Below are 24913 nucleotides of genomic sequence, written 5' to 3'. Positions count from 1 at the left end.
CAATAAAAATGAATGGTGATTCATGCAGTATAAATACACTGGAAATTCAGCACACAGCAAATGATTCACACACTTCAAGTCCAAACAAATTATCGTTATATTTGAAGAGAAAGTGAGCAGAAATATTTCTTCAGCACAACCCACACTTATGCCTGTGGTGATATGAAGCAAGATTAAAAACAACAACAAAACCAACAACAAGGTTACCTATTTGAAGTTAAAGGAACAAGATTAACAAGGCTGGTAGATTTGAAATTATACTAACAGGATTTTTTTCTATTGATTTTTGAAGTGGTTTTGCTGATTATCTCAAGTGCGAATACAGAATTGGACTCTGTATAGTTTATTCTGATTATCCAAAACCGCTGAAAAATAGGAGAATTCTGATGGCTAAGTCAGAGTCAAATCTGAAAGAAGAAACCAGTCTAACATTCACCACTCAAATATACGTAAAAGAAAAACTATGTCACATTATATGTAAATACTCCCTCTGTCATATAGCGTCACCTGTTTAAGATTAGAAGATGTACAAATTAAGACTTTGGGATTTTAATAGATTGCTGCTTTTAATAGGTTAAGACAGGGAAAAATAGTTTTTAAAATAGATTGCAGACAAAGTTTAATAATATTTTTAACAGGTAGAATTCAGATTCCATACAAGCTCAAAACCCTGCACCCATCCACTCTCCATCCAGGAGGTCACACACGAGCCCCTTTGCCTACCTGCCTCATTTCCTTGTAGTTGTGATGCTTAAAGTCAAGATTATCTGTGGTTGTCATTTCATTTCTTCTGTGGTAATAATTATTTGGGTCTGAGGAAAGAAATAAAAGAATTTTCGTGCGCTTGTGAATTTGAAATATAAAGATGCTCAGCCATAATCCATGCAAGGAACTTGGAAAGCTGAATTCTACTGTCCTATACGTATTTAAAACAGGTTTTCAAAAACAAAACTCGGAGAAACAACAAGTTTGAAATATTTCTAATTACTGTACAAATCAGCTTGTATAGATCTAAACAGAAGCAAGGAGGCAGCAGGTATCAGTTTGCTAGACAGCTACTCTGCACAAACAGCTAAACTTCAACAGAAAGGCAGAAGAGCGTCCTAAGGCTGCTGAGGAGGGCAAAAGACACTGGAAAATGATGACTCAGATGCAAGATAAAAGAGTGGAAAAAAATCACATCAGAGGAAAAAGCCCCAGAAAATATTTCATGTCTGCTTGATTAATTTACTATTACAAGGAATAGGGAATTATCTTTCAGTTTTCTTGAGTATTTTCAGAGTCTATGCACTGCCTGCAAAATACAGAAAGGAAATACTGTGCATATTAAACATTCATAATTCTTTTCCTAAATGCTTTTTTTTTTTTGTGGAAATCTGAGGTCTTTTTCATTTTAAAATTAGCATATTCATTTCCATAGGGATATAATTTATAGTTGTGTGTTTTGAAGTATCAAAGGAGAACATGTGGATAGAACAAAAAACGTTGTTTCCTTGATTTTTCAGGCCATTCACCTGGGTAAAAAATGGGCCAAAACAAGACTCTTAGGGCTCATCTTTATATTTCCTAATATATATGCTCATAGCTTAATCTATTATGATTTATTTTTAGAGATAAACAAGCCTGTGTGGAAAACATCAGACATATTCCTTAATTTGCCATATATGGGATGTCTGGAATTTTGAGTAATCATTTGCCAAACCAGTGGCTGTCAGGCAGTTAGGAAAAATTGTTTCCCTTCGCACAAAATCATCTTCATTTGGTTTAAAATTTTTGGGAAAAAAGCCAGATATGAAAGCCTAAATATCATCCTGTCTTATGGCGGCAGAGCCAAAAGACTGCCTCTAGAGAAGAAAAATGCTTTTTTTAAAACAGTATCACCTATCAGTTGTGATTTTTTGAGGGAGGAAAGAAGCATAATTATTAGTAGGAAGAATATATAGGTACTATCCTGCAACAACAATTAATGAAATTACGGAAAACTCATAACACTTCAAAATACCATATAACTTACCATTTTTAAGCTTCATATGCCTGACATTTTGTCATGGTTTGATGTGGGGGGGAGGTCCGGGTGGCAGAAGCTGCCCATCAGAATGGACTCCCATCCCCCTTGGGGCTTGAGCCAATCGGCCCCTCTACAAATTGCCCTATTTACGTCGGGACAAAGGAACTGGAAAGGTGTGTGCCTTTGCCCAGGAGCAAGGAGAAGGGAGGGGGGTGTTGTCCCCGCTCCCCGGCTGGGCAGTGGCCCGTGCAGGGCCGGTGCCACCCGCTGAGGATGGCGCTGGCAGAGACGCTTGGGGAACTTGGTGAGAGCTCCGCTCCCGGGGTGCCCACCGCACCGAGTTCACCCAGAGAGGACTGAGAGCTGAGAGAAACGGCCACACAGACACCAGGTCGGTGAAGATGGAACGGGACAAGGTGTGCCGGAGCTGAGTTTCCTCTGCAACCGGTGGTGAGATGGCAAGCAGCCCCCTTGCAGCCAAAGATGGTCCTTGGTGGAGCAGAGACCCACTCGCAGCCCGTGGACAACCCACGTCGAGAAGAGATGCCAGAGCCTGAGCACGGTACGCATCTAGAGCCCGTGGGATGACCCCCGCCGATGGGGGGGTGTTTCGTTAAAGGAGATGCCGGAGCCTGAGACTGTTGTGAATCCTGGGCACAGGGCGAGGCACATTTACGCATTTAAAGTCTGTGCGGAGACGCATTTCAGGTCGATATGACGCCCCACGCCAGAGCTGGTGGCAACAGCTCCCTAAGAATCCGAGACTGTGGTAAAGCCCGCCCTGGAGCAATCCGATGGGGTAAAGATTGCATCCTGTGGGTAGGACTCACGCTGGAAGAGTTTTTGGATTTTCCTCGTGAGTAGGGGATCCACTGGAGCAAGGGACAATGGTGTAAGGACTCCTCCTTTAAGAGAAGCGGCAGTAACAGCATGGGATGAACTGACCTGCACTCCCCCAGTCCCTGTCTCCCTGCCCTGTGGGGGGGAGGAGGTAGAGCTGGGAAGAAAAGGAAAGGAGGGTGGAGAGGTGTTGTTTTCAAGATCTGGCCTTGTTGTTTTTGTCCTTTTAAGTAACTGCTTTTGCTTGTCTTTATTCTTTTAAGCAACTGTTAATAAATAGTTTTGCTTTCAGAAAGCCGAGTCTGTTTTGCCCGGGACCATGGTCAGTGGGTGCTTCCTCTGTTCTTGTCTCAACCCTCAGTCCTTTTTATTATGTTTTTCTCCTCTCCACTTTACTGGAGGAGTGGCTGTGTGGAGTTTAGTTGCCAGATTGGCCTAACCCACGACACATTTAAACCTCCACGTTCCCAAATTTGTTCTTACCATAAAATTTTAAAGTTCTTTTTCTTTTTTTTGTCTCATGTAGAAGGAAATAAAACTTTGAACTATATAAGTTATTTATGAAATGAAACATGCAAGTTCCATTAAGCTTCACTGTAACATTACTCATGTTCTCTATCAGTTATTTACTTTTCATTCACATGCTTGTCTCCGCTTCTATTCTCTAATCTACAGCAGAAATGCTGGAAGATCAGTTGAACACTGCTCTACAAATACGACTGAAAATGTCAAAAAAACATCCTGCCTCAAAAAAAATCTGGTTGTTCAATGCAATCTGTCCCTTCCAGTGAGAATTTATTCTATAGCAACACCACATGGAAATGGATTTGAATTAGAAGCCAATCAGGTGAGGAAACAAGATTTCTTTGTTTATTAAAAAAAAAAAGTTTTGAAGAATCAAGAGGATTAAGTTTCACACAATACACTTGCATTTTTTAGGTCTTCTTTCCAACCTAACTGCCTGCCAGTTTGATGCAAGTTCACTGACAGCAGCGATGCTGCAGTAACTCTGAGATGCCAGATCCTTTAAGGTCAACCCATATTAGTTCACAGAAATTATTCATTAGTATATTGATGACTGAGGAATGGAAATCATAAAAAACCCACTTCTTCTAGATAAACACAATGTGTTTAATGCCAGACAAAATATCTTCGCTATTGTAAAAATATCTCTGTGTTGTAAAAGTATAAAAATAAACATCATAAAACTGCCAGGACGTTGCAGGCTTTCTCTATCACCACGAGCCAAAATATACAGCTATTGAATTTTTTTCCTAATACTTTAATCCCATTCCTTTCAAAGTCTGGCACTTTTTCCATACATCAAACATTAATATCATGGGAATGACTGTGAATGTTGTAGAGTTGGTGGAAACTTAAAAAATTGTACGGTGAGAACAATTGTATCTGTGGTCTGTCGTCAGAAACAGTACACAATTTGACAGCTCCCTAGGGAATTAGCACTCTCATTTTGCCAGGCTCTGCTCTGAGTCTGCTTGGATCAGTGGATTTCTGCTGCAGCAGGAATACAGATTAGAAAATTAAAAGCTAAAATGTAGAAAGGCATACAAATCCTGAGCACAGCTGGTGAAGTCCACCTTGGCAAAAATTATTTTCTTTCATAAAACAGAGAATAAGAGACCAAGAATCTCAAACCACGGAAGGATTTGACTTGAAGTACACTCATTTACTCATGGCGCTACATCAGTCTCTCTTTCTTCCAAGGAGAAAAGATCCTGCAAAAGTGTGTCACTCCCATTTATACAGAGGAATATATTAGATTTTTCTACCATTAGTCTATCTTTGTGTTACCAGTAGAGTTAATTATGTTTGCAGGTAAAGGTAGCTTGTTACCTTCATACTTCTATTCTTTGTAAAGATGGACAAGGGACTAAGAAACCTTTTCCATCTTCATTTCCATAAAAGAAAGAGACCAACTCTAAAATGCTCAGCTACCTTCCAGCATGAGAGCTCTGGGGACTGCCCATAAAAAGTATTAGAGAGGATAGATTGCTAAACTGTTTGACATATAGAAGGGTTTTTCTGTTATATTATAGCTCTACACACCTCAAGCAGTGGAGCCCTGATGCTTCCAGTGGGTTTCCAGTTATTCTGCTAACATCATTATCACCTATTGCGCTTTTTTTCCTCCTTTAGTTTTCAATGTTCTTTTAACTTGTATGGAAAATTATAAAATGAGCTTTGCAACAACTTGAAGATGGAATCAACACTCACAAAATAATACTATAAAAATATTCTCATTTATTAAGTAAAACTTGCATCCATTCCCAGCGCGATTTGTTTGTATGCTTCGTTCTCAGAGAAGTCCTACAGTGAGTTAGTTGTATGGTATCAAACTGATGGAGCTTGCAAACTCAGAAGTGGGGCTCACGTACTCCAAACGGACAAGATAATGAAGTCAGTCCAAGTGGTTTAGATCAGTTTTTAATAAAAATGAATAGTCTAGTCTAAATCCTTTAGATTGCCTTAAAAACCTCAACGTGCCATTTTGCAAGTGACTAATTTTTTTCGTTTCTGTGTAATATGAGTTTGACTTGTCTTCACAAAATTGAACATGTCACAGGCAGTGCACGTGTAATCTCGAACAAATCCGCTGGCAGACATATCAGATGATTGTAAATTTGTTTCCACATGATCTATTTCATGGCAGTCACGAGCATTAACATCACACGTTAAATCAGCAGTGAAATAATATTCTGCAACTATATATGGATTCTTTTCTATATACATTGATATATAATCAAATACTGCACAACTAATTCCATTTAAGCATAATGAATGATAATAATGTGTAAGAGAAAAAACAAACTCTTAAATCCGTGGTAGTTCCTTCTTAAAGTTTTTCTACCAACATTTGATGTTCCTAATGATTTCCTACAGTTTGATTCTGATAATAATGGTAACTCTGAGGATTGGAAATACTCTTCCAGAATAGTGTACACTTCATCGTACAAATAAGAAAGAAAACCTTTTATTGACATGCACTGCTTTGCTGAAGAATGTCTGTCTTGATAAGTATGGAGACAAATAATATATTGGCTTTTTCCAGGAGAGTTGTTGAATTTCATGTAATTTTTATTCAGTCTTTGCTCAGGCAAACTCCCCAAAAAGTTTTAAATTGCCCAAGATTAAGTTTTAGCTTTACAATGATAAAAGCAGAGATAAGGACAGACTGTCATTCTAAGCAAAAGTTTACTCTCACAAGTAGTTCACCAAATTTAGTACTGTTGTATACACTATCACTTGTAACCAAAGATAGTTGTAGAAAGTCACAGTTTTACAGAAAGTGAGCACATCCGTAGACTTAACCAAGTAGCCTGGCAAGAAGACACGAGCAATGGAAATAGGACTGAAGGATGTAACCACTGCAAAACACAGTGCTTCGTTACAGAATAGTTTGTCTTTTATCTTGAGTTGAAAGTAATGGCATAATCATGATACCAACGATAGTTTTCTGTATCAGAATTATTAAAATTTAAATTTAATCAGAAATTTATTCCATTAAAATAATTGACTATTGCCTTGAATACTCTACAGTATAAATAAATGCATGAAGAGCTTAGCTAATTTCTGATCTCTGGGTACTTTTGATCACATGCAGTTTCTTTTTGATTTTCCTTAGGTTTGAGAAAGAGCAGGCAAGGAAAGTACTTCCACCCCTCTGAGGCAATTGAAAAAGATTGTGCATGTCAGTCTACATCCATGTAAATACTAACAGTTTTGGAAACTGGAGAGGGAATTAAATGTTGGTGCTTTTGTCCTCTTTTTCCCCAGCAAGAAATGGCTGCACTGATGCACTACTATAGGTAGGATGTTCTGGCATCTTTCCTCCACAGCTAAATGTTTTTCCCTTGGTGAAACAGCAAATCATTTCTGTTGCCTGAAAGACAGTACTGACACAGTTGGATAACACAGCTTTTTTTGCAGAGCTACTGTCATAGTCTAGAAAAGTTGGTTTGTCAAAACTAGCCTACAATACACCAAAAATGTATGTTATGAATAATATATAGGCATTTCACTGATAAAAATCACAATAATCTTATATAATACCAATTAGATAATCAGTAACTTCTCTGTTCCAATTATGTAACTAATGTTTTCTCATGATTTGTCCAACTTTTAGTGCTCCTGGCATATGCAGCAGGTTTTAACAGAGCCCTACCCACAGGAATGGATCCTAACTGTCTTTAATGATTTTCATCATGTTCTGACAGTGCTAACAAGCTTTCCTATAATATCAATATCTTATTCAGGTTTCTTCTTTATCTGGTATTCCTTTCTTACCTTTCCTGGTGAGCCTACGTGATGGAAAGCTGATGTACAGTACCGCCTGAATGCAAATCGTTTAATTTATTCAGGAATTAATGAAGACATAAACCCTAACATTACAAGTTCAAAAGAAATTAAAAGAAATTCTCAGTCATGAAAAATGACTTACTTTCCTTCGGCCCCACTTTTTTTTTCTTAGGGTGTTTCCATACACCTCATCTGCCCATGCACTGTCATTGCCTTATGAGGACATGGTGTATGGGAGCTCTAAAATACAACCAAATTGCTCCTCCTGACAACTTGATTTCTTGTATGTTCACACTCAGGGTGCAAATACAAACAAAAACATACCAGGTATTCAAAGATGCTGAGCATCTCATAACTTCTTTCATGGGTCTTTGGGCTTTGGAAAGGATAGAGTTGCGTGAACTGACTGAGCTCCACTTCCTGATTTTGATGAATTTAGGAGATTTGCTCAGTTTATGGAGGAAATCTCTGACAGAAAAAAAAAAAACCCTCTTGATTTCTAGTGGCACAGTCTATATACTGTACTAGAGCAGTGTTATTTGAAAAGGCTGGACCCATGGCCAAATCAGTCGGTTATCTAAATTGGAATGAGTAAGATGACACCAATAAAGGGTGAAGTCTATTTACAGGGAGCTGAAAAAAAAAAAAAGTCATGTCCTACAGGAAGGAAACATGCATGGAAAGGCCACTGCAACCTGAGGAATGGCTTTGTTTTGAGAGCCTTGTGTGCGATGAATAAAATGAGCTAGAAGAAAGAAATGTCACTTCTTTCTGAGTTAAAAAGACGGGTCAGCAGCTTATCAAAACCTATTAGTTCTTTCAGTCCAATTACATTCCCATTGTGTTTCTCAATTAATAATTCTGGTATTTTCTTTCAAGAACAAACTCAATCAGCCACTGCAGGCAATTAACTCAATAAATGACTACCATGAAGAAGCACTGATGCTGTTTCTATGCTAATCCAAGACCTGCAGCAAGCTGTGACAGCATTCATTGCCACAGTGGTGGAAGCACAGATGTCTTCTTACCTCAGTAGCAACTTCACCCGCTGATACAGCCCTGTGACACTGCAGGGTGACAAATGCTAGCACTGCAAAGCAACATCTGGCCCTGTAGGGGTGTATACCCAATAAAAATCTGTTGTAAACAGCTGCTGCACTTCATTAAAATCAAAGTTTTTGCTCTTTCCTCTGTAAGTACAGGTTTATGGAACTGAAAAGGATTGTGAGAATTTCCCTGCAACTTGCTCACCAAAATGGTTTGAGTGTCATCTCCGTTATTGCCTGGAGACCTCCGCCCATGTCCCGCATGCCAGTAAAGTCGCAGTGCTGATGAAAGCTACGCCGTTCCTTCAGCCTCACACCTTGTGCTATAGAGAGTGGATCCTCTGCAAACCTGCATAGGAACTTGGGATAGATGACTGCTCTCCGACAGCCCACGAGTCCTTTCAAGACCTGATGGGAAACACTGGCTCTGGAATTGCCCCTCCAAGGTAAAAGGTACAGTGGGAAACAAGCAATTCAGAGAGCTGAAGTTTTCAAACTTGCGGCTGAACTAAATCAGAATCCTACTGAAAACATGGATATTCCCATACACAGGACACCTCTGGTCACTACCATTCAAGTCCAGGATGTATTTGTTACCCACAGAAAAGCGGTTGTCTGTGGGCTGCTAACTTTCATTGCTTCATGTTAATACACCTACAGACTAAGATTTATGACAGTACTTGGCCCATACTTCTCTTTGTCACAGAATTATCCTTTTTGTGTCCCAGATTGTTTTTGTTTTTGTTTTTGTTTTGTTTTGGGTTTTTTTATGAATATTTAAACATCTAAAGGATGAAAATCGGGCTAGCTCTGCTTGGCCTGTGAAGACCCTACATCGACAGTGGAATTGGAGGCAGCAAGTCTCTGAACAGCAGCAGGAACAGTTAAAGCAGTAAGGATAGGCTCTGGAAAAGCAGTTCTCTTTCTGGCTCTAGTATTTCTGAAAATACTTTTCATAGCCCCCTGCAAAAAAGAGAAAGAGCTATCCCCAAGGTGTCAGAATTTAAGATCAAAGAGAGAAAAAAAAAAAAAAAGCAGATGAGAGATGTGGAATGAGTAGCAGGCAACTTAGAAAAGGTTTGAAAAAACACAAATCCACCATAAGACTATTTAAAACGTGCTTAAAAGAAACACAGCTTTGCCAAAATTTGCAATACTGAATGCCCTTTTTTTTTAACTGGTCTTGTAAGAGGTTTCACTTTGTATATACTGTTCAACAAAACCCTAATTATATTTTACACTCGTGTGATAGGAGAAACATCTGACACCCGAAGCCTGTGCAAAACATCAGGTTGTGTCTTTTCCACAGTCTTTACCAAAGATAGGATCGTTTACCTTCACTCAAGACTTAGCAGGGATCATGCTGGATTTGATAACACTTGAAATTTTTCTAGAAATTCTTTGCATCCTCAAATCTCCTCCCTCCCCCCTGCAAGATAAGCACTAGCTCAGCCACAGTATTTGCCTTCAAATTAATTCAGGGCAGTCCTATGGCCTGTACAATGAAATAAATAAAAAGCAAAATTAAAATCAGACTACGTAATTATAATTGTTCTTTCTTGCCTCAGAAGCTTAAGATATCTGCAAGTGGCTGTTCCAGTACTTAATGTTGTTCCATCCCTAGTACATGTGCACTCAGTAAGATTAATTGCACTGCACTTCAGCCCAAACAACAGAGAAAACCTTGTTAGATCATCCATGCAATCTTGTTTTATCAATAAAGCCACTTATAGGTACTATGCAGTTGCATTTGAAGAGTTATCTTGGTGCTGTGCAGGCATCTGGACAGATGTTTTTGTTTCTTTTTGCATAACTCGACTCACTAAAGACAAGTACTATATCAAAAGCAAAGATATTCAAAGGAAATAAAATCTCTGAGTCTTGGCACAGACAGCCATGTCAACACCAACTGAGAAAGCCTCTTACCTGGCAAAGGACACCCCAAGATTTCCAGTCTCATACAGATGCTACCTTCTTCGAACCAGGACCGAGGGTTTATACGGATGTAGCGTGCAACCAGTGGCACCGGCAACATGTTGAGAACTGGGATCTCTTTCTCACTGTTTCCTTCAAAAATCTAGGCAAGCCAAACATACAAAAATGGCAAGATCAGTTCTTCAAAAAGTCTTTTAGCACCTTGGGTAACAGAATCAGATAAAGTCACCTGCCACAGCCCCAGGTTGATGGTGGCTCAGGTCAAATTTGTGCTTCAAAGAGCACAATCTCACCGTGCCTCTGAGAGAGGGGCAAAGGAGCCAGAGCTCCACACCCTCTCTCTGGAAACAGGTACCTCCTGGGCATGAGATGTCCCCAGGAACCAGCAGAATGATGCTAACCTTTGCACGGGCTGTGCAACAAGAAACGTATCTCCTCAAAGGCAAGACCACTGGCAGGGTGACATTCACATCCATAGGCAGACACATGCAGATTTGTCATACAGGATATTCTGGATCCCTCTCTGTATTATGTGATTTGCTCTTAAAATTAGTGGGACCACTGAGACATGTTGCCGTATAGCCTTACACTGACTAATCTGGCAAATGAAAACGCCACATGGACAACCCTCACTTTCCCTCCTTTGCCATAATCTCATAAAAATTTGCTCCAATCTTCATAAAAAATCTATTTCATGATACTCACCACATCTCCAGATTCATTTCTGACAGCAGTCCATGCATGACTGTCATTGCTCACCAACACTCTGTAAGAGGTCACCCAGTTACTCCTTGAAAAAGACAAAGAGTACCTAAGTCATTTTTTTTCATAATTTAGGATGACTGCAAATTATGTTTAACGTAATAAGGTTTGTAAGACTGCTAGAAATAGAAATCCCACTTGGTAAAGTCATGTCGAAGCTTGGCTGAAAAAGTGACATGCAAAACTAGATTTAAAAGATAGTTAAAAAAGCCTAGCACACAGAAGGAAAATAAACAATAAGATAATATTCTGGGATTCTGAGAGGTGAGGGATTACTGTTCTCCTCTCCTTTTATAAGCAGATTTCAGGAAAAATGGTTTATCTAGAACAGATGCATCCAGTGTTCAAAAATCTTACTTTTTCAGCTACAGAACATCTGTTAATTCTGCTGTTATTATCTGAGAGGACAGAAAAAAAAAAAAATCCTCTAGGATGAAAAGTCCATGAATTTCAATGAGCAAAATTTCCATTTCTTCCAATCCAAGAATGACTGGAGGCTGCAGTCAGTCTTGTATTTATTAGGAATAGATAGGAACAAACAGAGAATTCTGTCTCTGCACAGCAGAGTCCAATTGATCACAGTACTGGTGTACTACTACAATATCTAGATCAATCTTCAGCAGGTTGATCTTTCCAGTGGCCTGTTATCTGATTTACAGCAAAAATCCCCTTTAATCTAAAAAAGCAAAATCTTTGTTCGTACTTAAATTATGCTTTGTCAGTGTTCAGCTAAAGAAGAGCATTAGAAGAAACAAAATGCTGCTTGCTATATTCTGATGGAATTAAAGGTACGTAGCTTTTACACCTTCTGGGCATGGTTCCCCATGGTAACGTGTATACAGCTACGGAGAAGGTAAAGCCCTGACTCTCATCTCATATTTGTTGGTCTGAAAAGACAGCAGTAATTAATTTTTTTTTCCCTAACACCTTCCTGGTTTCCATAGGCAGTGACTTGGAGGAGAGTTGTGGCTTGGAGGTATCTTTGTACCGTAAAGTCAGTCCAGGATGATTAAATTCTATTTTCATGTATATAAACTGATCGTGCGTAAGCAGCAGCACTCTAGAGCCATCGTTCTGGAACACGAGTTCTTAGCTAAGCTGCACAGTCAGACTGCTGGGAGTGAAACCAGGGTAAGGAAAGCTCTTGGGACTAGAGAGAAGAATAAGGGTAATTTGGGCAGTTATGGGAGAAACCGCAGAGCGTATGGATCAGAGACCAAAGAGTACCTGGAAGGACAGACGCCTAAGAAAAGCTTCCCCTTGTACTGCTCCCACACAAAAGCAACTTTGTTTACTTTTCTTTCTTTTCAAATCAAAAATAATATTAGCAAACTACCTATGAACACACACTGTGCTTACATTGAAAGGGATAAACTGGATTTTATGTGTTCACTAAAAGAGAGACAGGCTTCTAGTGAAGATCAAAAAAGGGGTAGGGATGGAACAAGAGCAAATTCATCAGCCACAGGATCAGCACAAGTTCACCCAGCTTTGTCTTGTACAAAACAGTGACCTTCAAATAGTGCCTAAGCCAATGCAGGGCAGCAGAAAATAAATAACTTTAGATTTCCATCTACCATTTAATTTTCTGGGTAATGGTGGTCCTACTTACACAAAAGATTCAAACTGATGTCCAGACTTACAATGACACTTAAAACCAAAATTTAGGTAAGTGTTTAGAAGGATTTAGAAAAGCACTTCCATGTGTAATTTACTAATATCCCCAAAAGTTGAAGATGAGATACCATGTGAGTTTGAAAAAATAACTGAAGAAACCCAGCTCTGTTTTACACCCTTAACCAGTCCTTTGCAAATCTTTCACCAGCCCTCTTCAATGAATAGATTTTGCTATTTATGTTGCTTTAAAAGGAAAAATCTTGACTATTAGTGAGCAGACTGAACTTTTTGCTATTATATTGAAAAGATGAATACATCTGCCACCTGTAACGCACAACACTTCTTCAACATTTGTTAAACAACTTTAACAAGTCAGCAGCCTTCTGAAAATACTAACTGTCTGCCTGTCAGCAGAAAATCCCCTGGGGTAGGGGATTTGCCGTGCTGGCATCTCAAGTCTTCGTGGCTGGAAAATGATGTATAACAAAATAGACAGTGACTTGAGCATGCTATGTAAGTTTCTACTAACTCTTGTAAAGAACTTTACTTTCTTCACTCAACTTCTGCAACAACCTGGCAGTTGCACCAGCAGATTTCACTGCCATCATAAGCTGAAGGGAGGCAAATTTATATCTAGCAAAAATAGAAATTAAGAATTTTAGAATGAGCCAACATCAAAACTCCAGGAAAAATAACTTTTTCTGATTGAAAAGAGAAACCAAGTTTGAAAGCAAAACTCACAGGTTTGAATAGGAGTGGTAGTGTACATATTCAGTGCACATAAAATGGTGGTGTGGGGTTTTTTGGTGTTTGTGTTCTGTTGTTTCTTTGTGCTCTGTTTTTTTTATTATTCTTGGCCATTTTTCAAATTCGAGGTGAATGACCAAAGGAAGCAATGTTACAAACTAAAAAGACACCATTGCTTCTGAAGTATTACAGAACTTTATTTGCTTCAACTGCACAAATAAGATTAAGATGACAAACACAACACATCCATGTTCATTACTCTACTCCTGAAAAAGAATTTTAAAACAGAATATCACAACCACATGAAAACAAGGTAACAGTAAACATTCTGTATAACTGAGAATTTTGTAAGAAAATCATGGCACATATAGACAGTTTTTAAAAGAATCAGTTCATTTTATTGGCGTGAGGAAAATGTTAGTTACACTAATACTTCCAATCTAGGACTTTTATTTACCATATTTTAATTTTCTCACTCCTTACAGTTACAAAGGTTCAAACTTCTCCCAAAAGAAAAGGTATACTATCAGTCACATGCATATTGAATCTTGAGTGACAAGTAACATGCTTTTCAGGAGCAGTCTGCCAATTAAAACACAAAAGGGACTACATCCAGTTTTGTACAATTGCAGTATGGAAGGACTAAAAAGGGTCATGGGATGAAATAAATCAGTGTAATATGTTAGGTCACACACCACATTCTATTCACGGTGCTTGCCTGTAAGGAATAAACACCCACTTTGCATTTGTTGAGATGTAGAATAAAACCATCACAGACGACCAGGCTCTTCTCCACTGGCCCTAAATGCAAAACCGTCTCTGGGGTCTTAAATTCTTCCCTCTTTTTTCCCATGTCATAAGAAAAACAGCTTCTGCCAATATTAAGAAAGCTGCTGTAAATTCAGATTTCCCTCAGAAACGACATCTTCTGCCTCGAAATCACATTCCCTACAGTGGGGAAGGGGAACACTGCACTCATGCATATGTTCAGAGCATCTGGAAAACCAGCAGCAGCTAATGCACAGGGCTTCTGACCAGGCAGCTGAGTATCTTTAAATCCCAGATATTTCTCCAGATACAGACCAGCAGAAGAACATTGAACATACTAAGTCTTCTCGAAAGCTGCGGATTTTCTACACATGTGCAGCACAGGAGGTCTGATGCTTCCAGGAAGCTGATGGAAGTGTTGCACATACTCGAATCAACAGCCGGTTGGTTTACAGCAAGCACAGTGCCTACCAGAGCTGAAGAGTTTATTATATACATGGTGGCCACTTTATTCACAGAGACACAGAAATCTGAAGTTTTCAGGGACATCCATCACAGAAAGATGACAGCTAAAGCAAAGCCTTATGCTAGAAGAAGTATTGGGGAACATCATCTGCTTTGTGCTGTTACTCGATGACAGGAAGATCAATCTCCTTGGGTCTGGGATTTGCAGACATTAATTTCTGCAGCACATCCCATCAAATCTTTTCGGGGCCCGTCAGCATTGAACAATAAAGCTATTTAAGGAAGGCTGAAAGAAAGCCATAAAGCTTTAGAGTACTTGGGATGTCCCTGCTGTTGTTTTAGAGAAGCTCTTCTGAATTCACTCTATAAAATCTCCCTGGACCTACTTTATATTCTTCAGATATTTATTGGTTTTATAGAGTGAAGGAGACATAATTCAGGGCAAGTCCTACGCCAGCATTCAGAAAAGAGTGCCTTAATTACCAAGGTCTTTCTTGGTGGGATGATAGGCAATACAGAAGCTATTGTGTGACAGTATCTTCAAAAGTATTCGAGGTTACCTCTGGTTCACCATGGTCTAGCACAAAGTGCTACGTACATGACTGCCTCACAAATTTCATCAATGCTAGAAAAGGATCATGAGATACAGATTTGACAGGAATCATTTGGATCTGAGTGCTTCCCATTAATAATCCTTTTTAAAATTTTTCCCAGTCTTATCTCTCCAGGAGAAACCTATCTGAAAAATCTCAGTATCTATTGCCCACGTTAATCAATTGATTTCACAGAAAGTAAATGCAAAAATCAAAACATGATTCAAATTCACTTAATGTGGTGGATTTTTTGTAATTATTATTATTTAGTTTGTTTTTATCTGTAATGCATTAGCTTTAGATAAGGCTTATTTGAACATCCTCGATTTTAAATTCAGTTTCCTGTGACGCATGGAAACGTCAAGCTTGTCCATTTGCATCCAAAAAAAGACAAGCTGAGGGATTAAGTGACTTGCCCAGGGACAGAGAGGAAACCTGACTCAAAGTGGAGAATTAAAAGCGGATCTCCTACAGGCTTGGCAGGTTCCTGTCCAGAGAATCAGCTTTTCCTTATCCAACCACATCATCAGGCCACCGAGCATAGGGAACGACATCACGACAGCACCAGAATGACAACACATCCTTCTGCCTTGTCTTTCCCAATATAATTTGCTTACTTTTCTTTATGTAGTTGAATCCCAACTCAGCACAGCGCACAGCAAGTGCTAAATGAGAAGCAGTGGAGGGATGCCAGGCATTTGACCGCCCAGACTCCAGCAGACAAGGACATCAGCTGAGACTTCTGACTCTTTGGATATGGTTTTATTTTATTTGAACAGCATCTGCTGCATGTAATATTTTAAGGCCAAGCTTCTCGATTATGGAAAGCTGAATAAGCAACCAGTGAAATAAAACTAATATGCTTATCCCAGTCTCTAAGGATGTTTTTCCACATCACGAAAACCCCACATGACTTGAGATAAAGGAGGAAGGTTGGCAAGTGGTGGTCAGCAGAAGCTCAAGCCCACAGTGGCAGAGATGCTGGGGATGAGACTAGCAAACATTGGCCAAGTTTACATTAGCATCATCTGCAATGGACCTGGCTCCAGCTGACCATATTATTCTTCTGCTGTCATGATAATCTGATTTATCTGCATTACAAAACCCCAAAATTAATAGAAAATAGAACCAGACATGCACACAGATGTGTATCCTCCAATAATACATAGATTGACAAGCCAAAACACTTGAAATAGTAGAATCTCTATACCAAAAAAACGCTAGGCAAACCTTGGATTAAACTGTACTCACACAACAGAATGAGCGTGCTGGCAATTAAATGGCTTTCTGCTTGAAAAAGTAATTTGTAGTCTCATGCAATTAAACGTAAAATCATTAATATTAATATTCTATAACAATATTTATGCTGCTAAAATTTTAAATCACTCACTACCCAACAGCTTCAAGTCAAAAAATGCTTAGGCTACCCACAGGTAGCCCAGCAAGCTTTACAAACTAATTAAAATAAATATGATTTAAGAGATGGAGCTTGACTAGCAAGCAAGGGTATTTTTTTTAATAATTGAAATCTTTGAATGTTTAATTTTTAAAATTGCTTCTAGCTGACTTAAATGAATATACTGCTGTGAAATCTGGTTCTTACGAGGGCCTGCAAAGAAAAGCTCAGGGCTAGAATTTCACTTGCTCAGAATGAATTAAGAACAGATTTTTCAAAGCTCTCTTCTCAGTGAGGAGGAGTTGGGGTTGCAAATACATTTCCCACCCAACAGCTGCCACTTACAACCAGGTTTTTACAAGATTTTCATCTCCGAATTTCTAGAAAAAACGGTGCCAGCTGTGGGTGTTTCCTTTTGCTGTTGCACACTCAGATAGTAACACCCCAAGGCTCCAGGCCTCCTGTGTTAGGTCAAAGACATCCTCTGCCCCAAAGATTCTACAGTCTAAACACCTGTTCATTTCAGGCTACTCTTTGCAAAAGGACCTGCATGTGTTTGAAATCTCCTTACACTGGACTTTCTGCTTTCATATCTGCTAAACACAACTGAGCTGTGATTCCTTTTCTTCTAAACCTCCTTTTGTGACGTTTTTTATCTCCCATTCTTGTTTGTCCCTGTCACACCTTTGTAAATCAGGCATCTATTTGAGGAGAAAAATCCTTACATGCTTAGGGCACAGGTGGAGAGGAAAGGAGCAGCTTCCTGGTGCCCTCTAGGTAACCCCCCATAATCATTCTTGTTGCAACAAGTCATAATCACTTGCAAAACACACAAATTGAGGCTGTGATTAATAAGCATGAGTAATCTGTTGCAACAGATGCCTGCATTCATTTGACATATCCTTTTCCTAAAAGTTTCAGTTCACTTGATTTCAAACTGTCCATCATAGTCCCTTGCACTGAGGTTAAAAACTTTTCTGTCATCTTCTGGACATTCCCAGTGAGCCTCACTGTGCCAGGCAGGTTATGTCCACTCAACACCACCCTTTCCGAGGGCAAAGTGGTGGTTAACCAGGCAGGAGCCCTCCTCATGGGGACAGCAGTGACCTGGCTCCCTCCCAGCACTGCACAGGGAGTCATCCAGTCCTTGGCAAGAGAGTCATAACTGGAGCAAAACCACAAGAAATCATACCCACGGCAGAACATCATCAGTTTTGACATTTTTCTCAAACTTGTGCAAGTATAAATACATTTCTGGGTGCGCTGTCAGAACTCCACCTACACAGGATCATCAGAACTGGTCACAAACCCAGCTCCCCAACACCAGGTGAGTGTTCATCAGCACAAGAACTGAGGTGGAAGATGTACATGGCATAGGAATTGAAGTTAAATGGACAGATGGAGAGCACTCAAGGCTGAAGCTGCCAAAGGCTGACTCTCAGTACTGCATGAAAGCCCATGAGATGACTCCACCAAGCCAGAGTTAACAAAAAATATAACTTATTAAGAAAACAAACCATAAACATTACTAGTGACGTTAATATATCTAGGGAAGTTTTTCTACACTGATTTCAGGTTGATTTAAAACTCCCATCAATATATTTGGTACGATTTCAGTGGATTTGGAACATTTCACTAGACAAGAGTCTGACTTTGGGGAAGCTGTAATAGTCTCTGCAGTCCTGTTACCCACTCAGGGCACATAATTTGCATTGATTTGATGTACTATAACAATTCATATCAGTACAGAGCAGCTGCCTATTTTATTGCATGATTTGGATAAAACATCAAGACATTTCTACTGAATTTGCTGAAGGTTCATCAGGGAGTGTTTTCACAGTCTGTGCAGGGATAGGAGGTGCTGCTTTGAAAATCAATACCATGTACGTCTGGTGTCCTTGGGAGCTGGACAGGATTTAAGAGTTTATTCTTCTTTGCTTTCAAAAGCAGCATTGCACTGTTGTGGTATTTTGCCCCCTCTTCATGTGCATGGTGCAAAATTCTGTTTTCTTAGGTGTCTGCAGAAACAATTCAAATATCTATAAGTAACCACTATGGTGTCCCAAATTCTAACACAGAATCCACTGAATGGATAATCACTGCTCTTTATACTCTTATTATGAGAATACTGAATATGCTGATGTGATTATCTCTTTGTGAAGCCAATCTTACTATTAAGACCATGGTCTGTAATACCATGAATAGCTGATAAACTGGGGAGAAAGTAAGGATTTTATCCTCTTACAAGCAAGGAAGTTTACCACCTTGCAATCCTCATGTACAGGCTATCCATAAAATCAAATCTCAGCTCCTGAGGAATTGCCAGTGAGCACAGCAATAAATTAAAATTTGGGACAACACACTCATTTTGTGACTAAAGAAAGAGCAGAATGCTGTAGCACCAAAATTAGAAGCTAGTACACTGCACTGACCTAAATTTATCCTCAACTGTATCTCTGGGAGGTACCCAGCTTGCTACAGACCTACAATCCCCTAAGGGCAGTTTGTCAAAAGGGATGCTGGGGGATCATGAAGGGCTGCACTGCACACAGCGAAGGCTGAGGGCATAGTATAGAAAATCGTAAAATTATTCTCTTAAAACATTACAAATATCTTGTCCTTAGCACAAGCACCATCAGACACAAAATTAAATCTGCCAGAGATTTATTATTTGCTATCCCTACAGAGCAGCACGAGGAAATCAAACGAGTGACACAGTAGGGAGCTTGTAATGGTGTCTACACTAACCTCTAGTTAAAACATAGCTTCCAACGGCGACGCGCAAAAACGACCAGTTTAAAAGTGGGTCAGTTTAGAAGCAAGGAATACGTGTAAGTGATTGGCATTATTCCTTCCAAATTGCTTTGTTGTGTCCTCCAAGCAACCAGCCTTTTAAACCCTGTTGCACGTTTGCAAGGCACACAGGCTAACCTCTATCCAAATCAGACAATTGTCCCCCCTTCTTTTTCTTTTAAAGACAAATACCTGGCAAAATGTAAAAAAACCACCCACCTTCAATATTTTAATGAGACTGAAAGGTCTTAAAGAAAACATATTTGGAAATAAGTTTATTTTGATTTTTTTTCCTTAAAAAATTCAGAATTTTTCTTAGGAATTTGAGCCTTCTGCAGAGATTACTTCATCCGTGCTTTTTATTATTGTCATTTTGTTATTTCAAATTCTGCACTATCACTGCATGTCGTAACGTTGAAAGGCTAATTTTAATAAAAATCTATCATCACAAATACATCTTACTTACTGAAACATTAGATCCTTTTCTAAAAATCGAAACATCCTCTGCGTTGAAACAGTCTGAAGCTTTATATTACACTCAGTACACATTGAGTCTATTTAGACACAGTTTTCTCTTGCTACAAAAAGATGGTGCTGAATTATCAAAAGATTGTTTGGGTTGTGGGAAACATGTTTCTTGTGTTTTTAAGATTCTTGCCAAACTGCTAAGAATGATTAATATTTTTTTCTCCTCTCTGTCAAGAGAGTGCATATTTTAAACTATCACATCATTTCTTTCAATATATGGCACAATTCTGCAGTGATGCTTCCAGTGTCCCACTCAACAGCCTTGGAGAATTGTTTAAAGATACTTGGTTCATGAAACTGAAAGATGTATTGGCAGCAATCTAAATTACATACTGTATTTCTCCCCCCAAAACATTCAGCCACAAAGCCTCTTTTAGCACAGCTGTGACACCATCCACCTCTCAGAGGAGGATGTCACGTGTCATTCTAAAAGTTCACATCACTTGCAAAACTTTCTCTAGTCTGAGCAGGCAAACAAAACAGCTCAGCAAAGGGATGTCACTGATGTCCCACTATCGACTACTGGATATTCATAGTGAAATCGTGTGGTAATTGCCCAGGAACACCGATCTCCAGGTGCTCTGAGTTTGTGCAAAGAAACACATGTTCTGCCCACTCTCAAGGAGTTAGGTTTTATTCGTATCAACCAACCCTTGCGGCACTTCTGAGTTTTGGATATCTTCAGTGCAAAAAAAAAAACCACAAAAAGAAGTCCTGGTTCTTGCAGCTGGGCCCCACTTTATCTGTGAAATTCAACATCTACAGATCTTCCGGATAATCTAAGCCATTTAATGAAGATAAAAGAGTACTTTGCCATGATTTCAGGTCTCCCAAGAATGCCTGAGGTGCCTGAACTGCAACAGCCATTGAGTCCACGTGCTTGCTTTGAATGGCACAGGGAAGGACTCCTCAAATTCAGGAGTCTTTTGTTCAAAACTTTTTTAGCTTGTTACAGGATACAGGGGGAAAAAAAAAAAAAGAAAAAAGAAAGGCAGAAAGATTTAATTCCACATGACTATCATGGAATTCACAGCCAGGCAGTCTGAGCACAAAGTTTGACTCAGAAGTGTTTTTCCTTAAAAAGGAAATGATTAAACAATTCAAGCATTCATTACCACCCAAGCATGGTTTCCTTCTTTCTCTAGTCAGGTCATCTGTGCTTTCAAGAGCTGTTTCTGCACCTTGGCCTCTTACTCCTCAAGGCTCTCCTGTCTCAAGCAGAAGAGCCCTGACCAGCCAAGCAGAGCCACAGCCCACAGGGAAAGACAAGAAATATCAACTTCCCAAGTGAGATTGGGAAAGGAATGAGTGGGGTGAAGCAGTTCCTGCCAGCATACGGAAAGCTACAACCCTGTGTGGTTTTGTGCTCTTTGCATCGTGTCAGGCATAACCTTCAGCTCATCTATTGCCTATAAAGTTCCAAAAAACCCAATAAACCAGGTTGATATGAATAGCCTGTCTCTGGGTGGAGTGGGCCATTAGCAAAACCAGACCATGGTTGCCAGTGCTGCTATAAAAGAGTACAGGGTTGCTTCCACCATCAGTACATCAGCTCTGGCTACAGCATCAGACATACAAGCAGAATCAAAGGCCAGATTGGTAATAACTCAAATGTCACAGCCCTGCAGTGAGGGAAAAAGTTATTTGATGCAGGATTCAACGAGATGTCCTTGCCTGCCCTCGTCATTTTGCATGTCCTCGTTAAGTCAGCAGCAGGAAGCCAAAGCGACCAGGACAGGTACAAATCTGATCTAGGCAGAAGCTCAGAGAGGACTTTCAGTTAAGTACATTTTTCTGCTTTAACAAAGTTTCTTGTTCAATACAGAGAGGAAAAAAAGGTTGCTTTTCTGATTCTTTATCATTATCACATAATAGCATTGGTAAACTTAGCATACATCCTAGTGTCTTGATATTTTATTTTTTAATATAATGCTGGGAAAGTCTCCAAGGCTTAAATAAAAACGTTACCTTGGCTCTCAAGCTTTGCAGGCTTTTTCTTCCAATACAACACAGATCACAGGGGTGTTTTTTGGCTCTCCTACCTGAAATAAGTTTATTCTCCAATGTATGTTTCTATTAGTTATGAAAGCACTATATTCTTGTTGCATAACTTCATGAAGTTGGGAAAGTGCCTCAGGTAACAGAACAACATCTTTTTGTACAAACTTTTGTATCATAAATGGTGCTTTTTGATACCATCACAGTAGTATCCAAGTACAAGAGAAGGAAGGTAGTGAGCCTCCTTTGCCTCTTGAGCCCATTATAGCAAAACAGTCACAAAAGAACTGGCCCACACCAATATAAAAGTCTTACCAGCCTATTTCTCCTGGTCTGGCTTATAAAAGGCAATTCACTGCATGCAAGCCCTATGGCTATGGTCAGGTCATTGTCTCTTGAGATTGCTATGGGCACCAAAGCTTCCACCAGTGTCTCTGAATCCCACCCTAAGGCAACTTCTGCTCCAACCTAGGAGTCTCTACTGTTATCTGGATTCAATTTCCCTTTTTGTGGCTCTTCTCCACATCAGGATTTAATTTTTCCCCTTTCCTCTCACTTTCTTGACAGCTGGAGGAATTGAGGTAGAAAGTCATACTGAGAAGATTGTCTTTCAGATGCAAGAACATGATTAATTCAGAAAGCAGCATCTGCCATCTTCCTGGGTGCGCTGCTCCCAGGTGCTGAGACCCTGGAAACCCCAGGACACCACTCTTGGCCCAGATGACGGCTGCATACGTCAGCTCAAACTCTTTTGAAGGCATGAACATCTACTTTGGTACCCCAGGGAGTACCAAGCTATTTTTAAAATCTAAGGATCTACACATGCAGAAGCAGAATATACAGACATCAATTACAGTCATTTCAGTTGCTCAGTCTGATGAGGGGAGAGAGAAAATGAGGTGGGCTCCAGGGAAGCCAGTCCCACCACCAAGGCTGTATCAAGAAACACCAAGATGGAGGCCAGCTCCAACAGCAGTCCCTTGGTACAAGCTGGAGGTAGGAAAGGAGGTTACCCCTTCCTAGGACTATTCCTTCCCATTCCCCTGACTCTTCCATGGGGCAGAGCTCAGTCTTTCCAGGAGACATTAGCCTGCCCAACAGTGCAGCTGGTCCAGCTGAAACCATCTTTGCTCCTATGAGACAGAAACATGCCTGTTTCTCCACAGATATGAGTAACAATCTAAGAGGATCCTGGACCTGCTCTCCCAGCATCAGCCTTGCTCTTCCAGCAGACCCTCAGGGTTCTGCCCACCAACTCGTCATGGAGGAAGAGGGCAAGAGCAGGATTCAGTAATTTAAAAACCAAACAAAAAAAAGGCAACTGTGAATACCAATTATAAATAGTGTCGAGTCCTGCTGTAAACTTGCAATAGGGCTGAACTAAAAATAGCCATACAACAAGACAAAGTGGTGCAGCACTGGTGTTGATAGGAACAGCGATGTCAAGAGCATGAATATAGAAAAGAATAAGACTTTGCTACAGTAATTATCTACCTAACACAGAACAATGTGGAATAAATATAGAAACCTTATTGCCAAAAAGGCTCCTACTCCCACAGTAGAGTTAAAAGAAATGAAAAAAAAAAAAACCCACCAGAAAACTAAACTATAGAAGGAAAAAAAGAGTCTCTCTTTTCTTAGAGTGGTACTTTTCTGGTTTGCCTTTTTTTGTATGGCATATTCATTTTCTTAAGTGAGAGATCTGAGCAGAAGGGCTCTTAAGCTGTGCGTCCCCTGCACACTTGGTCAAAAGGTCTAGCAGCACAAGTGAGGTTATTTGCTCACATAATGCAGTGAGACTCAATAAGACATTAAGAGACCAAAGAAACACTGTAAAGATCAGGAAAAAAATAAAAATAAAAAAATAAATAAAGCAGCCATCGCCTCCAGTTCCTGTTTATGCCAGCTGATCACTGTATTCCTGGTATACAATTCTCAACTCATCTGCACTGACTGTATTATAGAGCAATCTGAGCACCTACACTCAAAAGCAGGTCACAAATGAGTAAACACACACAAGCCTGGGCAAAACAGTTATTTCCCAGTGTCATATACTTGTTTTGTAACAAAAGCAGTAACCAGAAAGCTCACAAATGCTTCCAGAGTTAGACGTGGGCAGCGCTCTCAGCCCAGAGCCGAGTTCCTGGGCAATGCGTGGCTGGATTTACTCCTCAGACCAATGCAGCAAGGCAGCTGCCTCACTCATGGCAAGCACTCCTTACTAAAACACTTTTAGGAAACAGGCTCAAACTGCACAGAGTCTTCCCAGCATCTATAAACACATCACAGCATGCCTGCTACCAAATGGTGGAGTCCTGGTCCACAGACACTGTGTGGTTTTTGGTTATATTGTACATTCCTCTTTGGAGCAAAACAAATAGAAATATAAAATTCGTTTTAACTCCTCATTTAAAAGTCATGTTGTTCAGGAATTTTACCAATTATTTAGTGATTGCTTATATACTAGGGAATTTCAAAGATGAGCAATTATTCTGAACTAATATGCAAAAAAAAAATATTCAAAATAATCAAGTTAAATATCAGAAAAAAATGAGGAAGTTTAACACAGGCCAATTTGACAAGGTGAATATAAAGGCATATACTGTGAGGGAATCCTGTTGATTCCTTTGCTAGATGTAGATAATGACTATAGAAGTTCACTATCCTTAACTTTTGTACTTTAAATGTATTTTATGCCACATATAACCACTTTGCCTTTTCCTATTCCTCTCTTCAATTACTTGATATCAACAGCATTTCCATCGCTTCTTTTTTCCTTGAAGGACCAAGACACAATACAACATGAAATCCTTAGTCTGAAAGCTCAGAATCTCATGGGGAAAAGTAAGCATGTACTTACGACCAGAGAGAGTTTCTTCCTTGTGTGATGACTCCAGTGAATTTTGTCAGCCTTCGAGCATCTACTTCAATCCACTGATATGGGTCGTTTCTTCCTGCACACCAGGCACCGTCATAAAAATCATTTTCGTTAACACCTGCCTGAAAAGAAGGCAAAACTGTCTTCATAAATCACAACCAAGAAACTTAAAGTCTTTCATGGGAAAAAGAAAAGAGCACATGAAGTCATCATTCATTCCAC

The 24913-nt window shown here is 39.7% G+C and overlaps 1 protein-coding gene across 1 annotated transcript in view; it reads right to left on the bottom strand.

Moving 5' to 3' along the window:
* CPXM2 (carboxypeptidase X, M14 family member 2) overlaps positions 1-24913 on the bottom strand; it is an 85782-nt gene that overhangs the window by 19120 nt on the left and 41749 nt on the right. The window contains exons 3-6 of the mRNA XM_086616333.1: positions 24674-24813; positions 10852-10936; positions 10138-10288; positions 724-812 (exon numbers count right to left, since the gene is read on the bottom strand). Of these exons, the coding sequence (XP_086472459.1) occupies positions 724-812; positions 10138-10288; positions 10852-10936; positions 24674-24813 (465 nt within the window). The remainder of the gene's footprint in view (positions 1-723; positions 813-10137; positions 10289-10851; positions 10937-24673; positions 24814-24913) is intronic.

Source organism: Tauraco erythrolophus, chromosome 9 (assembly GCF_009769465.1).
Source record: "Tauraco erythrolophus isolate bTauEry1 chromosome 9, bTauEry1.pri, whole genome shotgun sequence".
Lineage (NCBI taxonomy): Eukaryota > Metazoa > Chordata > Aves > Musophagiformes > Musophagidae > Tauraco > Tauraco erythrolophus.
Note: the sequence above shows the minus strand (reverse complement) of the source record. Positions and strands in the feature narration are given on the sequence as shown.